The 17,129-nt window shown below is 39.2% G+C and overlaps 1 protein-coding gene across 1 annotated transcript in view; it reads left to right on the top strand.

Moving 5' to 3' along the window:
- The window catches only part of LAMA4 (laminin subunit alpha 4), a 138,910-nt gene that overhangs the window by 83,011 nt on the left and 38,770 nt on the right, over window positions 1–17,129 (top strand). The window contains exons 12-19 of the mRNA XM_006123223.4: window positions 520–636; window positions 2,438–2,586; window positions 3,314–3,455; window positions 7,087–7,183; window positions 8,059–8,175; window positions 11,566–11,751; window positions 13,161–13,300; window positions 15,939–16,112. Of these exons, the coding sequence (XP_006123285.2) occupies window positions 520–636; window positions 2,438–2,586; window positions 3,314–3,455; window positions 7,087–7,183; window positions 8,059–8,175; window positions 11,566–11,751; window positions 13,161–13,300; window positions 15,939–16,112 (1,122 nt within the window). The remainder of the gene's footprint in view (window positions 1–519; window positions 637–2,437; window positions 2,587–3,313; window positions 3,456–7,086; window positions 7,184–8,058; window positions 8,176–11,565; window positions 11,752–13,160; window positions 13,301–15,938; window positions 16,113–17,129) is intronic.

The raw sequence follows: 17,129 nt of genomic DNA, 5'->3' as shown, positions 1-17,129 counted from the left end.
GCCTAAAGTATGTTGGACGTGGTCATAATTGTTCTTTCCATTTCACCATTGTTTGAAGTTTCATTACATTACACGATTAAAGCAGATGTTGTACCGGATTGAACGTTCACATTAGTTTTATTATTGTCTTGCAAAACAGATCTCTAATTTGTACATAGGAAAAAAACTTTCCAGTCCAAGCTAGTCTACATGTCGCTATGAAAAGTCTATATTTTATTTGTCCTTATACTATTAGGACACTGGTCTGCTGGTGTAGCAAGGACGGCTCATTCCAATAATTGCTCAAATTGTAATAAAATTATTATTTTTATGTAAATAAAGGTGTTAGTCCTCTATGAAGACAAATCAGACTGAAAAATCATATTATAATATGCAATTTGAGAAAAGTGAGAAAAAAAAGCTGATTTGTTTTACCAATATATCTGTAGAATTCATATTAACAAAATAGCAGAGAACATTAACACTACATTTTAGCAATGCACAAAATATTTCTGAATTTGGATTTATTTTTTTCTGCAGCAGCAACAGGAGAAGGTGAAGGAGCAAACTGATGATGTGAACAGTATTCTGCTAAGTGCCACCGACACTTTAGTTGAGCCACAACAATTCAGCACAAAATTAAGTGATGCAATAAAGGTACATGACTGATTGTAAGATATGGTTAAATACTGTACTTCTCCCCGCCCCACCTCACACCCACCATCAGCCATGTATTCAAAGCACCAAACTTGGGGGGGAATTTCTACATAGCATTGCTGAAGTAGTGACAAATATTTCAATAAAACTTAACAATAATCTGCCTCTGTGTGCCACAGTCAAAATCTTTGTAATGAAATATTACTGCCACATAAATATGATGTTATTTTAAGAGCACTCTGTTAAGGAGAGATTAGAGTTAAACTTTTGTCATGCATTTCTCAGGCTATGTATCCACTATATAGCTGGGGTCAAGGGAGTAGAGAACAATGCACTAGTGGTCATTTTGGTGGGTCTAGAGAAGATCCACCAAACTGAACACAGATCGATCTCCAGTTGACCCTATTCTCTACCCCACATGAGAAAAGTAAGGTAAATCGATGGAAGAGCATTGATGGAAGTGATAAACAAACTGAAGAATTTTACCAAAAAATCAGTTTTCATTTTTATAGAAATGGAAACTTTTGACCAAAGTGAAAATTTTGGTGGCTATTCTTCATGTTAGTTATTTACTTTGTTTTTAATGAAAAGCTGAAACAGAAATATGTACATGTGGCTCTATTTGTACGCCAATTACCTAGCAGATATTTCAAACAATAGATGTTTAGTTTGTTTTTCTCTCCTAATTGTAAGTATAAAAGCAACAAGTTGCAGAAAGAGAAGTGGCATGAACATATGTCAAGCAGCTCATTTGCTTTTAGAAGAGGCTCTTAACATATACTGTTCTATCCTTGTGTCTTGTGCACTGGGGCCACTATAATTTATTGTTGATCAACAAGTTGGTAGGTTGCACATTGGAAAGAAGATGGTTGTAGATCTATGTTTGACCTTCTGTACAAGCATTTTGTATTGTTGTCCAAAAGAGCTATGACTGAGCAAAGAAACTTTACATTGTCCTCAGCTGTAGACACTATAAAAAACCACTCATGTGAACTGTTGGTAGTCACAGTTTCTCTCTTCTGAGTCCATGCTGCCTTACCTATCAGCAGTCCCACGTTTAACCATTATTATTTTTCTAATTTAAGAAGAGGCATGGGAAAGTCCTTTTTTTTTTTTTTTTCAAAGAAACCTCTATGAGGTTTTTCCCACATAAATCCCATGAGTGGGCCAAATTGTGTCCGTCTATAGAAAACGGGTCAGGATATGCCCTCAACTTAGCAGATCCCAAAAGAGTCAATCCCTGGGAACTAGACTAGCAGGAAGACTTCCCTATGGCTACAGCTGCAACCAGAAATACGCAAAAGATTTAGTAAGCCTGTGATTGTCATCTGCTGGGATTGTAACTGAGGTGTATAAGCCCAGCCCACTCCTCCCCTCATTCTGTGTTGTAGATCCAGATGGGGTGAGCCCTGTAAGTGCACTTCAGTGGAGTATGGTCTGTATCTTCTATCCCACCTATTAAGCCACCATTTCAAGTGAATCAGCTAATCATTGTGGCTTTAATAATAGCAAAGATAATGGAAGATAAGACCATCTCTCAGATGGGTTGATGTCCCAGGTATCTATTAGTTCTCCTTCTCTGGGGTTGGTGATATTTTGGCTTATTTTCTCATTCTTCACAGTCTTCTCATTCAGTCACCTTGACCCCATGTGCATTTTACTTCCTATTCATTTATTAAAATATATATGAGTTAAAATATATATTACCCCATATATCGAAAAAACTCTGCACTGTTAAAGAGTTAAGAGGATAATTTGTTACTATTTTCAGTTTCTTTCTATCCTTCTTCATTTTGTTTAGAATGTGTCAGGGTTCTATGCAGAAATAGATGGCGCTAAAAAGGGATTACAAGAGAAACTAGCCAATTTGTCTCGATTTGACGATGATTTGGTACAGCAGGCTATGGAACATGCACAGCAGCTTCAAAGACTTGCTGACGAATTGGACTGGTAAATTTTAACTACAGCACACTGTACTGCTACCTGTCATATAGATAGAGGGGGCAAACAAGGCAGCAATGAGATAGGTGATATTACATATACTGATTATAGACAAACATTAAACAAATTACTGCAAAGTCATATGTGCCAGGGATTAGAAAATTATCTGAAAAAAAGTCTTTTAACTAGACTGGTCAATATTTTGTTCATTTTTTTAACATTTCTATTGGGGAAAAAAATGCCAAAAATATTTTTTAAATTCCCTTTGTTTTTTATGTATATGATTTCAGTCATGTCCTAATAATCCCAAAGTAACAGAGGAATAAAAAAATAGATGGCTAAAAAATAATATGCTACTGGTAGATGTAAATGGGAATTGCAAAAATAGTTGATAAGAATAAAATGTTCATGTGAATAAGATGGTTTACATACAAAAATTGCCTTACAGGTACATTAAGAGAGAGGCTCTGCTATAGTTTTCACTCAGTGAATGTATTATACCTGTAATAATTTAAATACCAAATGGATGGTGTCAAGGTGAATTGGTCCAGTTGCATACATTAAAGGTATCCCTGGCTGGCTTGGTCCATTAAGCAAGCCCACAGTAATCAGATGGGAGTCAGTGGGAATGAATGGATGTAAGAGTAGTATGCCCAAAGTGCATGTGTATTATGATTTTTACAAGAAAGATGTAAACAAATTGAGGGTTTTTCCTTTTTTTCCCTGCTTCTAACAGGAATTTACACAGTGTTGATACAAATGGGTTGGTAAAAAAAGCATTAAATGCCTCAAACGTCTATGAAAATATTGCTACTTATATTGATGAAGCTAATGAAACTGCATTACTGGCATTAAATACAACACACAGAGTCAGTGATGTAAGTAGTTTTCATAATGTTCATGTCCACTTTGCAATGAATCAGGGACTGCAACATAATGTCTAAGACTTTGGGCTCCTGGGTGTGAATTAAAACCAAGCTCTTTGTCATTTGTCAACCTAGCACTTTTTACAACAAGGAAAGTGAACTTTGGATACAGATCACCAAGGTTAGACCCTGGCAGGTGCTAGACACTTTGTTTACCTGAGCATCTGCAGATACAGCTGGTCACTGCTCCCGGTGGCTGCAGTTGTCCGTTCCCAACCAATGGGAGCTGTGGGAAGTGGTGCAGGGTGAGACATCACTTCCTGCAGCTCCCACCGGTCAGGAGCAATGAACCACAATCACTGAGAGCTGCAAGCATCTGATGGCCCACCGGGGGTAATTCTATCAAACTGCATCCATGGGCCAGAGGCTACCCACCCCCATTTTACAAGAACAGGGGCTTTCTCCTCTGTTGCCTCGTCAGATTCCAAACTGGTTGTAATTACTTCTGCTACTCCAAATTTCCTCTGTAGTTTCAAAAGGCTATAGTGGTGTTCTTCACTTCCTGTCTTAAGCTGTGGTGTATTGTTGGTGTACGCTCTTAAATAGCTGCCAGGTTTTGCCCCAGCAAGGCTGCATTTTAGCAGGGGTTGAAGTGATAAGTCAGAAGCAATGCAGAAGGTGGTGCTGATTAGACTGAGACCAAATTTGACGAAGTTGGCTGAGCATATGCTTGATGTGAGCATATACTTAAGTGCCTTCTCTTACAAGCAAAACACTTAAGCATGAGTGTATGTCCCATTGGCTTCAAGGGTAAAGTACTTTCCTGAATCTGCCTGTTACCCTAGTACTGATCCACATACAGTCACTTAAGTACTCCTACATTATTGTTTACTTGCTCTACAGATGTGAAAAGGTATCTAAGTTGGGTAACTTGCCTTCCATAGAGCCAGAAGAAAGTATATGTTTAAATAGGGTTCACCTTACTTTATAACTTATATCAACTTACATATCATTACTGAATTGGGCCCAAATAGTTTGTAAACTCTTTGGTATTCTGTGTATTGTAAAGCACTATTTATGTGTAAGACAATATGAAATATAGGGTGTAGGATATTGCAAGTAGATTAGCTTTTAATGTGCATGCTTTACACTGGGTTGGCCCGATGAGACATCCAGTATCTGATTTCAATAAGAAGCCCATGGGCATCATTTGCCCCATCTAGAAAAGCTGTACAGAAGGAAGAATGTACTGAAAATTAGATATGACTTCTGAGCTGCCATTCCTGTTCATGCCATGTTTGATTCAGACTTTCTAACACTGTTATTTGTTATTTTACAGCATTGTAAGTATGCATAGTGCTTTACAAAACATTTGGAGGACACTGTCCTTGCCCAGAAGTACTTACAATAGCTTCGATACAATAGCTTAACTGCCTAAGTCTCCTCCAAGGGACTCCATCCTCTGGTCATTAACTCCCCGAGGAGAGACTGCCACAGGTGTCATGCCTGAAGAGCCTAACTTGGGAGAGGGACTAAGCAGTTCATGATTCAGATCCCCAAACCCTGCATCTAAAAACAAGCAACTTTTCCCTTATCTTACAAGAGTCAGCTTCTGGATCTCACTCCTTTTTTACCCAATTTTGTTCCCATTGAAGCCAGTGAAGCATTTGTCATTGGCTTCAATGAAAGCAAGTTCCAGAATCAAAGAGCACCTTATATATATACCATAGCTAGCTCCATTTTTCCTCCCTGCTAGGGGATGATCTCTCTAGTGGGGAACTGATGAGGCTACTTCTTCCTTCTCAGTGATGTGCCCCACAATCTGAATAGCATGACTATTGGCTGGGAGCCACATCTTAGTCTATTATATATTTTGAAGAGTGAATTTGTAGGTTGGTTTGTTTGTGCCAGATAGTCATGACTATTATGATTATAGTTCATAAAAATATTTGCTTACAAAATTAAAATCGAGATGCCTATTCAACTGTTGTTTTAGTCCAAGGAAAATTTTTACTGTTACAAACCTTGACATTAATTCAAATTAGTTATGGAAAGATTAATGGAAGCTTTATGAGTTTCTGATTCAAATTTACCATGGTAATTATTCAACAAAATGAATAATGTTTGAAGTTGAAATCCTATAGATTTAAAACTGTTCTTTTACTTCCCTTTTAAAAGCACATTCATAAAAATTTCTATTGTATATATTTAATTTCTTCAACTTTCCTATAAGTGTAATCTATGTAAACAATGGGCCTCACCTGCTAATTGCCTAATATAGATGATATTCAGTCCCACTGACATGGGGAGTCAAAGGTAGCAAGTACCCTAAGGCCCAGTGATTCAAAAGAGCATTTAAATCACCTGGATCCTTTAAATCACGCTCAGGGCAGCTTTAAGGCCTGGGCAGGTAGTGTGCCATAACCCAGGCAGTGCTGATGGTTGGCTATCCCAGCTCTACCCCTTTCACCCAAGGCCCTGGGAATGCAGAGCCAGGCCACTTCTCAGCTCGCCCAGGGGCCCAGCAAGGCTGTCGGCTCCCCTGACTATATTTGTGCTATACTGTGAATTTATTATTCAGTTTGTCTGTCTGAAAGAAATACTTTTCTTTAAACTTCAGTTGCAGCCTATAGAAAATTTGCTTTTGATCCATTTTTCTCATCCATCAGAGGGGTAGCCATGTTAGTCTGAATCTGCAAAAGCGACGAGGAGTCCTGTGGCACCTTATAGACTAACTGAAGTGTAGGAGCATAAGCTTTCGTGGGCAAAGACCCACTTTGTCAGATGCATGTAGTGGAAATTTCCAGAGGCAGGTATAAATATGCAGGCCAGGATCAGGCTGGAGATGACAAGGTGGATCCAATCAAGGAGGATGAAGCCCCAGTTTTTTTGCTGCAGGATGGCTACTTGCTACTGGCTATGTGGACTCTCTACTCAGACCCTACGCCACCAGCACTCCCAGTTACCTCCGTGACACTACGGATTTCCTGAGAAAACTACAATGCATAGGTGATCTTCCAGAAAACACCATCCTAGCCACCATGGATGTAGAGGATTAGGAATGGCAACATACAAAAACCTGTAGGGGAACACTTCAATCTTCCTGGACACACAATTGCAGATCTAAAAGTAGCCATCCTGCAGCAAAAAAACTTCAGGACCAGACTGCTGAGCTACAGTTCATCTTCAAGTTTGACACAATCAACTCTGGATTAAACAAAGACTGAATGGCTTGCTAACTACAAAAGCAGCTTCTGCTCTCTTGGAATTCACACCTCCAGATCAGCTGCTAGAAGTGGGCCTCATCCTCCTTGATTGGATCCACCTTGTCATCTCCAGCCTAATCCTGGCCTGCATAGTTATACCTGCCTCTGGAAATTTCCACTACATGCATCTGACCAAGTGGGTCTTTGCCCACGAAAGCTTATGCTCCTACACTTCAGTTAGTCTATAATTAGCCACTGGACTCCTCGTCGCTTTTTCTCATCCAATCACCTACCTTTTACTTTAGCAGAGAAAATGGAACAGCAGCAATTTTGTAGTTGGTGGCTGTGTGAAACATTATGTCATCTAACAGCAGACACAATAAAGAGATACATTTCATCAAGCAGATTCTGACTCTCTTTTTGAAATGAATTTGTAGGCTGTAGTTGGAATTGATACTCAGATCATTTTCCGTAAAGATGAAAGTGAAAGGCTCCTCAATCAAGCCAAGAAACTACAAGAGACAGCAGATGCTAGTAAATATATATCCTTCCTATTGGTTTCGCTACTTCGGCGGTAATGCGATAGTTCTATACATGAAATGAGATTTCAGAAGCACATTGCTGCAACAGAATAATATATTGATCAAAGTTAGAATCCAATGTGTTAAAAAAAGGAAATGTACAGATTGAGTAGCTAGCATTGTGCCAAGCTGATGAGAGGTTGTTTTTTGGGGTGGGTTTGTTTGTTTTTTTTATTTACAGTGGGCACATTTATAGGCATATTAAAAGATTAAGAGTCTCATCCTGCAAACATTTATGCATTTAAGTAACTTTACTCATCTGAGTAGTCTCATAGAGATCAATACATTTCTTTACCCGTATGGATAAGTGGATGCATTTGTAGGATTGAGCCCTACAAATCTAGTTAGGAATAATATAAGATTTAAAATTCTCTGGTCTTTTCCTCATTGAAAATAATGAAACTTCTATAAAACAATGGAAATTGCTGTTTTTATTTTTCAAGGCCTTGTACTTTCCATAAAAACTCACCTTGAAGTTTGTATTGTAATATATCAGCACCTGTCCCAGGAAGTTAGCAGCTATCAAAGCTGTCTTTGAGAATTGATCTTTAATGAAGATAGAGAAGCTGCTTTCAAATTCTCCTGAGAAGGATCTTCTAGGAGAATGTGCATCATCAACTGGAAGATTGCTTAGCAATTTAGATCACCTGAAGCCAACATCACTAGAATGCATGATATTAAATTCAGTCAGGGCAAACGCTATAGTAATTATTGTTTGTTAAATGCACCGCAATATATTTGTGCACCATAGTAACACTAAAGATAAAATTTTATAAGCTGTCTTTGAAATCATAGAGTTCAATTGTTTCTTCTGTTCTGTCCTCACAGGTAATGATTTAACTGTGGCAGACACTAGTCACCGTATTGCTGGAACAATTGCCAGAAAGGACGCTCTGAAAAGTCGCTTGAAGAAAGCCATGGACAAAATTCAATTGATAGAGCAAGGTTGTAAGATAAATACATCCATTTTAGCATTACTATCTAATTATGACCACCACCCCCTGCACTCATCGGCAGTGGCGGCAGGGAGTGCAGGTTTAGGGAGACAATTTAGATTCACAGGGGAACTTGAGGAGCCATGCCAGCAGCAGGAGGCCACACTACCCCTCCTCCCCATACACTCGCTGACAGCAGCAGCAGGGAAGGTGAAGGAAGGAGTTTCTGGCCATGCTGCTTCTACATGCAGAGAATGCTGTGGCAGACCCGCTCCCGCTCCCACCCCAGAGTGGCACAGCCAGATCCACCATTCAGTGCCTTCCCTGATACTGCAGCTGGTAAGTGTAGGGGTGTCAATGCAGCCTTTGGTTGCTGGCATAATCTCCCAGGCCACCTGGGCTGGGGAAGAGGTGGGGCGGGGAGGGGTGGAACAAGTGCTGGGTTAGGTCGAGCAAGAGCAGGCTGGAGGCAGAGCACTGGCAGGGAGAGGCAGAGAGGCAGAGCCTGGGGCAGAAGTGGGTTTGTCCTGCCCTTCCCAGAGCTGGGGGCAGGACACATGGCCAAAGCTCCACCTTCCCCTATCACCTCTGGGGGAAAACAAATCAGTCTCTTTGATGTCTGTATGCTAATTCAAGAAGTATGGGGAATAAGCATGAAGAACTCAAAATGTTAGTAAATAAACACAACTATGACATAGTTGGCATCACAGAAACTTGGTAGAATAATATGCATGACTGGAATTGTGCTACAGAAGGGCCCAACATGCTTGGGAAGGATAGGCAGCAGGGAAGGGAGGAGGTGTTGGCTTATATTAAAATGTGTACACTTGGACTGAGGTGCAAATGGAAGTAGAAAACAAATGTGTTGAAATTTTTTGGGTAAGGATAAAGGGGGTAAAAACAATTTGATGTCATGGTAGGGATCTACTGCACATCATATAACTAAGAAGAAGAAGTGGAAGAGGCTTTTTTAAAAAACAACTAACAAAATCATCCAAAGCACAGGATGTGGTGGCACTGAGGGATTTCAACTACACAGATATTTGTTGAGAAAATAATACAGCAGAGCACAGATTATTCAACAAGTTCTTGGAATGTATTGGAAACATTTTTTTATTTCAGAAGTTGGAGAAAGCTACTGGTGGGAGTCTGTTCTAGATTTGATTTTGATAAATAGGAAGACTTAGTTGAGAATCTGAAAGTGGAAGGCAGCTTGGTGTAAGTGATCATGAAATGATAGAGTTCATGATTCTACATAGTGGTAGGAGGGAAAGCAGCAAAATAAAGATAACGGATTTCAGAACGGCAAACATTAGCAAACTCAGGGAGTGATCAGGTAAGATCCCATAAGTAACAAGTCTCACAGGAAAAACAAAAGAAGACAGTTGGCAGTTTTTCAAAGAGACATTATGAAGGGCACAAGAGCAAAGGATTCCATTGCATAAGAAAGATAGGAATGATGGCAAGAGATGACACTGGCTTAACCAGAAGATTTTCAATGATCTAAAAGTCAAAGAAAAGTACTATAAAAAGTAGAAACTCCATCAGATTACAAAGGAAGAATATAAACACATTATCAAGAATGTAGGCACAAAATTAGAAACAAAACAAGATAAAATTAGCTAGTGGCATATAAGGTAAGAAGAAAACATTCTACGAATACATTAGAAGCACGAGGAAGACCAAAGACAGTGTGGAGCCATTACTCAGTTCAGAGGGAAAAACAATAACAGATATTGTGGAAATGGCAGAGGTGCTTAATGACTACTTTGTTTCAATTTTGATCAAGAGGGTAGGTAGCATTTGGATGCCTAACATAATTAATGCCAGTGAAAATGGAGTAGGATCAGAAGCTAAAATAGGAAAAAACAAGTTAAAAATTACTTAGACAAGTTAAATGTTTTCAAAACGCCAGAGCCTGATGAAATGCATCCTAGAATACTCATGGAGTTGACCGAGGAGATATGTACTCCATTAGCTATCATCTTTGAAAAGTCATGGAAGATGGGAAAGATTCCAGAAGCCTGGAAAAATGCAAAAATAGTGCCCATCTATTGAAAAGAAAATAAGGACAATCCAGGGAAGTACAGACCAGTCATCTTAACTTCTGTACCAGGAAAGATAATACAGCAAATAATTAAGGAATACATTTGGAAACATCTAGGTAATAAGGTGATACGAAACAGTTAGCATGGGTTTGTCAAGAACAAATCATGTCAGACCAACCCAATAGCTTTCTTTCACAGGATAACAAGCCTTGTGGATGAGGAGAAGTAGTAGATGTTGTATATCTAAATTTTAGTAAGGTTCTTGATATAGTCTTGCATGGCCTCCTCATTAACAAACTCGGGAAACACAACACAGATGGAGCTACTATTAGGTTATGTATAGCTGGTTGGATCCCACAGAGTAATCATCAATGGTTCACAGTCATGCTGAAAGGGCATAATGAGTGGGGGTCTGCAGCAATAAGTTCTTGGTCCAGTTCTTTTCAGTATCTTCATCAATTATTTAAATAGCATAGAGAGAATGCTTATAAAGTTTGCAGTTTACAATAAACTAGAAGGGTTGCAAGTGCTTTGGAAGATAAGATGACAATTCCAAATGATCTGGACAAACCAGAATAATGGTCAGAAGCCAATAGGATGAAATTCAATAAGGAAAAATGCAAAGTATTCCACTTAGGAAGAAACAACCAGTTGCAGACATACAAAATGGGAAGTAGCCTAGGAAAGGGGCATAGAGGAACACAAGCTAAGTGTGAGCCAACAGTGTGGCGCTGTTGCAAAAAAAGCAAACATTATTCTGGGATGTATTAATAGGAGTGTTGTAAGTAGGAAATGAGAAGTACTTCTTCCACTCCACCTGGCACTGATTACGTGTCATCTGGAGCATTGTGTCCAGTTTTGGTTGCCACATTTCAGGAAAGAGGTGGACAAACTGGAAAAAATCCAAACAACAACAACAAAAATTGTTAAAGGTCTAAAAAAACATGACCTCTGAGGGAAGACTAAAAGAATTGGGCTTGTTTATTCTAGAAAAGAAAAGACTGAGAGGGGACATGATAACAGTTTTCAAATAAATAAAAAGTTGTTACAAGCAGGAGGAAGATAATTATTCTTTAATGTCTGTGGATAGGACAAGAAGCAATGGGTTTAAACTGCAGCAAGGGAGGTATAGGTTGGACATTAGAAAAAACATCCTAACTGTCAGGGTAGTTAAACACTGGAATAAATTGCCAGGGAGGCTGGCGAATATTCATTATTGAAAGTTTTAAGAGCAGATTAGACAAACACCTGTCTGGAGTGATATAGAGGGTGCTTGGTCCTGCCACGAGTGAAAGGGTCTGACCCTGATAACATCTCAAGGTCCCTTCCAGTTCTATGATTCCATATTACAGGTGATATTAGACAACGTTTGGATCAGTCTAAACTCTTTACTCAAGAAGCTGTAGATGCTACTATGGCAGTAACCCAGACTACTACCCCAATGGCTAAGAATCTGAAGAACTGGTCCGAGAACCTTCAGAACTTTGAGCATGATGCAGTTGCTTATGACAGAGCTGTGGACTCAGCTGGTGATGCAGGTATAATGAAACATGGCATTGAGGCCCAGCGCTACTTGGTGTTACTATAAAAGATAGTCATTGCAAAAGCTAGTACTGTAAATGTAAATGTCACCATTAAATATGGCATGAGTTGCTTTCCCTGTCACCTCACAGCATATGATGTAACTGTCAGCTTTAACTACTGGATAACACCTGCTCGAAAAATTTAAACTAACTGAAAGTCAACAGGTTTTAGGCTCTTACAAACCTAAATCATTTTTGAAAATGGAACTTAGGCCCTTTTGAAAAATGTACCACTTGTAAATATGTGTTACCAATTATTATTATGGTGGTGATGATGGTAGTGGCAACAGTGATGGTGGCACAACAGACATCGATAGGACAGTCCCTTCCCTGAAGAGATTACAGTATAAATAAACAAGTAAGACAAAGGATAGGGGAAAAATATAATGTACATGAAGAGTGGTCAACGGGATGGATTGCATCATCACATTAGTTCCATTATTTGGGGGGCAGGAGGGGGCGTGTAACAGGCTGCTGGCAAAGGAAGGGATCAGCTAAACTGAAAGACAAAAGAAGAAATGGAGAGGGACCATGGAAAGGGAGAGGGAAAAGGCATAGAGAAATGGAAAGAGGGAGGTCAGATGGAGAGAAGCTGAGGTGAAGAGATTAGGAGGTCAGGGAGAGAAGGGAAATAAAAGAAACTGCAGTTTAAGGAACTGTGCAAAGTAAAACAGCAGAAAGCAGTCTCATGACATCATTGGCGTCAGACTATATCTACTGAAGTTGCTTCTGTGTTGGTTGCCATTAGAGCCTTTGACTGACTCTAGCCAGGAGTGTCTTCTCAGACTTCCTATCGGGCTCTCGACAAATCACTTAGGCCCAGATTCTCAAAGGTATTTAGGTGTCTAACTCTATTAAAATCAGTGGAAGATAGGTGCCTCAATACTTTTGAGTATCAGGATCGTACTCACTCTGTGTGTCCATTTCCCTACTTGGAAAATGGGGAGAAATACTTAACTAACTCATAGGTGTCTTGTGAGGTTAAATTCACTGAGGTTTGTAAAGCACTGTGGGGCCTTCTGAAAGAAGGTGTTACTTGAGTACAAAGATGCTAGTGTTCATACTGAAGTAGCACCTAGATGCACCAAAAAAAATCTTATACTGCTCAGCACTGACCCTGCATGTTGTCGCATGTACAGATAGACCCTGCCACTACAAAGAGCCCTGATGAAATGAGTAGGGCTCTATCCAGTTGCAGAGGCACACCCACATGGATCAGAATCTTTGCTTAAGAGAAGAAGCAACAGGTGGATGACACAAACAAATGCTAGAATGTGAGAAGGGATTGCACATTGAATTCCACTGATACAAACATGGGATTATACATAGGGGAACTGGGTTCTTAGTTTCTTTTCTAATTGCAGTGAAGAATCTGACAGAGGTCATCCCTCAGCTCCTGGATAAATTGCGTACAGTAGACCAAAAGTTGCCAGCAAACAATATTTCTGCCAGCATTCAACGGATCAGGGAGCTAATTGCTCAGACTAGGAGTGTAGCAAGCAAGGTAAAACACTTGGCTGAGACATTCAGTTACTACTGATAATGATCAAATGCATCTTACTAACTCCATTTCTCTGGGCTAGATTCCAGGTCTGAACCTTGATGTTATGTTATCTCTACCTAACAACTTTGTGAGCACAGTACGGTGGTAGCAATTAAAATCCTTAAAGTTGCTACAGGCAAATAATTAATATAGCATTCATGGCAGAATATCATAAATATGGTGATAATGTTAATTAGACAATACAATAATGGTGATCACAGTAGCAGAGTCCTTTAAAGCAAAAATAGCATTTATTATTAGTTTATTATTTAATTGCCAAAATTAATTACAAGCAACAGCAACTGTGATCATTTCAATGACAACCATTGTGAGTTCACAATATTTGTTTTCACTTAAAAACTTCTTTTTCCCATAAGAAAATCTGTATTATACTAATACCAGGATGACATTAATTGAAACTGCAAAAGTGTGCAGATTTTGCTGGCAAACACCTTATAACAACAATGATAATGAAAATTATATAGTCAGTTGTATTTGAAAGATCTCTGAGAAGTCAGTATATGAATACATATATACAGGGTTGGAATATTCTGACTGTGATGTGGTATACCAGATCTTTGTGACCTCCTACCTGATTTATCACTGCTCTGTTCACCCTGCCCCAGGAAACAGTTCTCTAAGGGTGTGTCTAAACTATGCTCCTCTGTCAGCAGAGGGATGTAGATTAGGCACTTTGAAAGTGAAAATAAAGTGGAGATTTAAATATCCCGAGCTTCATTTGCACAATCCTGTCATGGCGGTCTTTCAATCAAGCACCATTTTGAAACTGAAACAACGGTATAGCCATGGTTCTGCTGACAGCGGGGTGATTTTTCGACTGATCCTGTACTCCTTGTTTCACCGCAGTTTCAGTTTCGAAATGGCACTTCATTGAAACAGCGCCATGACGGGATTATGCAAATAAAGCATGGGATATTTAAATCCCCACTTCATTTGCGCTTTCGAAGTGCTTAATCTACATCTCTCTGCCGACATCTCTCTGCCGACAGTGTAGCTTAGATATAGCCCAAGGGTATGTCTAATCTACGTCCCTCTGTCAAAAGAGGGATGTAAGTTAGGCAAATCAAAAGTGCAAATGAAATGGGGACTTAATTTGCATAATCACATCGCAGCGGTCTTTCGAAAAAGGGTATTTCTAAAGTGAAACCGCAGTCTAAATACAGTTCTTTAAAAAAAAAAAAAAAAAAAAACCTTTTTTGAAAGTTTCTGTATTCCTCATTTTTAGACTCTTTTCCTAAGAGGAAAAGTGCAGTGAGTATTAGACCAGCCATTGGCGCAGGACCAGACATTTGGGGAACCATTGAAATCTGGTCCTGCAGCAGCTAGAAGGGCTGAGCACCAGCAAAAGCAAATGAAGGCATAGCAGGCTGACATAAATGGAGCTGCTGTTTAGCAAAACAATGTCTGAGGAAGCTAGTGGAAAGAGGAGAGACTATACCCAAGTCACAGTCAAAGGAACCAGGCCAGGTTCCTTTTCTAGCCAAGGCAACATGTGCAGGAGGAACCCTGCTGATTTAATTCTGGAGAAAGAATTAAACCTCAGAAGGAGAAGAAACCATTTGCTTTATGATTGGTCCTGAAGGGCAAAGAACTTCTATTTGAGTTTGTTGTACCCCAGAAAGGGGTTTGAACTGTGTGACCTGGCCACTAGGCCAAGCTACAGTAGACCACAGAGTCTAACTGAATGCCTGAAAGGGTGCAGGGAGCTGAAAAAATTATAGTAATTCATCGGAATACAATGGGCACTCAAAGTGAGTGTAACCTACTGTAATCGGGGAATGTGAGACCCTCCTCTCAGCAAGGAGAGCTGATAACACAGAATGATGCCTGCACCCTTCTTGAGTGTGAGACGTCACTTATTCTAGATCTGCAGATGGACCAGTAGGACATTCATCAGGAAACCACAAAGGCTTGGTATACCTTGTAACACTGACCATCTACACTGAGCTATCCACATTTGGTCCAAAAACCAAAACTCAATGGGGACTATAATATTTGATTGTTTCTTAAATATATATTCATTTTAAAACACACTTTCTTCAAATTTTCTTCAAAATGTAGAAACATTGATTTAAATATGTTTAAAGGTATCTTGAAATGAATGCTCTTGGCCTGTTTAGCCTCTCATTTATACCGTATAACTCCATTAATTTCAGTGGGGTTGCTCCCCAATTAAACCAGTGAAAGTGAGAGGAGAATTCAGTATATTTCCAAAGCAAGGAAATAAATTATTGGGAAAGAATTTTTAAAAACATGCAAAAGTTGGCCATCCCTGAATTAACAAGGTTCAGAAGCATGTACTTAAGTCCCACTGAAGCCCAGTTAAAGATAATTATATGCATTTTTGAATAGGGGCTTCACTGAAAGTAAAAAAGTAACTCATAGCGTTTCATCCGTATGTTTCCCTTTATCTTTTCACAGTGTGTTACTTTGATTTGGGTTATTATGAATGTACAATCAATGCCAATTCCATTCTTCTTATTAGTCAAGAAAGCTGTTGCGGGAGTATATTTGCCAATTTCCCCACAGCGGTGTCTCAAAACACAATGTATCTAACTTAGTATGTTTACCTCTTCAGATTCAAGTCTCTATGAAGTTTGAAGGCCAATCAGCTGTAGAAGTCAATCCAAAGACCAGCCTAGATGATTTGAAGGCTTTTACCTCCATGAGCTTGTATATGAAACTTCCAAAAGACCACCCACAGCTGGCAGCATCTTCAGACAGATTTGTTCTGTATCTTGGAAACAAAAATGTAAGAGAATAATATCATTAATTTTCTTCTGGTAAAAAAAGACAGATATGAAAATGAGTATGTGCACTTTTCAGCAACATTTCTCTATTTTCTACTATCAGGATTTCAACAGAAATATATGACTGATGCTGGTCATGCATGCAGTGAATTAGTTTTTCCAAGCTATCCCATCCTTGCCATTTTCCCTCGCTCCAATAAAGTATTCTACCCAAGTAGCAAATTACATTGCCTGGTGCACTGAGATACAGAGACTGGCTGCTGTAAACTACGCTTGCCATCCATGCTCAACTGGTATTGAACTGTTTAGAAGCAATTACTGCTGTTGTCTGCCGGGCTTTTGAGGGTCACATGTAATCAGCACAGCACTGCTGACAGTGTAGATTTCAAGTCTTCCAGTTCAAAGGTCTTAGAGATAAGAGTGTTTCTTTGCCTGTGGCATGTGCTGCTGCCACTGAATACCCTCCACCTATCTACTTTTGGACACTTAGAAAGGGCTTCACTCTCATTATCGAAAGGTGTTATGAAGCAATAGTTAAACTATTACTGTTAAAGAAAAACAAAAAAAAGACGCATCTTACAAATCATGTGCAATCTGGACCAGTTAATAGTGATGTCAAGGGCTTTTCTCTTTAATCATTTATTTTTAAAGGAATTTCTATGTACTGTGCATATAGACTATGAAATTCCTCTCTGAGAGAAGATCTGATTATGGTGCATTATATCCATGTCCTTGGACAAGCCTCGTGGCCACTTCCTATACTGATAGTGCCTAGTAAACAGTAGGCACATACAATAACACGTTATAGATTTCATTCAGAAAATATCCTAGAAATATTTGACCTGGAAGTAAAACTTCATCCAAAATGAATTTGAAGCCATTCTTTTTGGGACAGTTTTGTCCTCTGCATTCCCATCTACTGAAACAATGTGCACTTCAGTTTATTAGTTGTACATAAATATTTCTTTCTATACCTATCTAACATTTATTAGTTTCTTTAGATCAAGGATAAATCAAGT

The sequence above is a fragment of the Pelodiscus sinensis genome, chromosome 3 (genome assembly GCF_049634645.1).
Source record: "Pelodiscus sinensis isolate JC-2024 chromosome 3, ASM4963464v1, whole genome shotgun sequence".
Lineage (NCBI taxonomy): Eukaryota > Metazoa > Chordata > Testudines > Trionychidae > Pelodiscus > Pelodiscus sinensis.
This window is presented reverse-complemented; position numbering and strand designations above follow the sequence as displayed.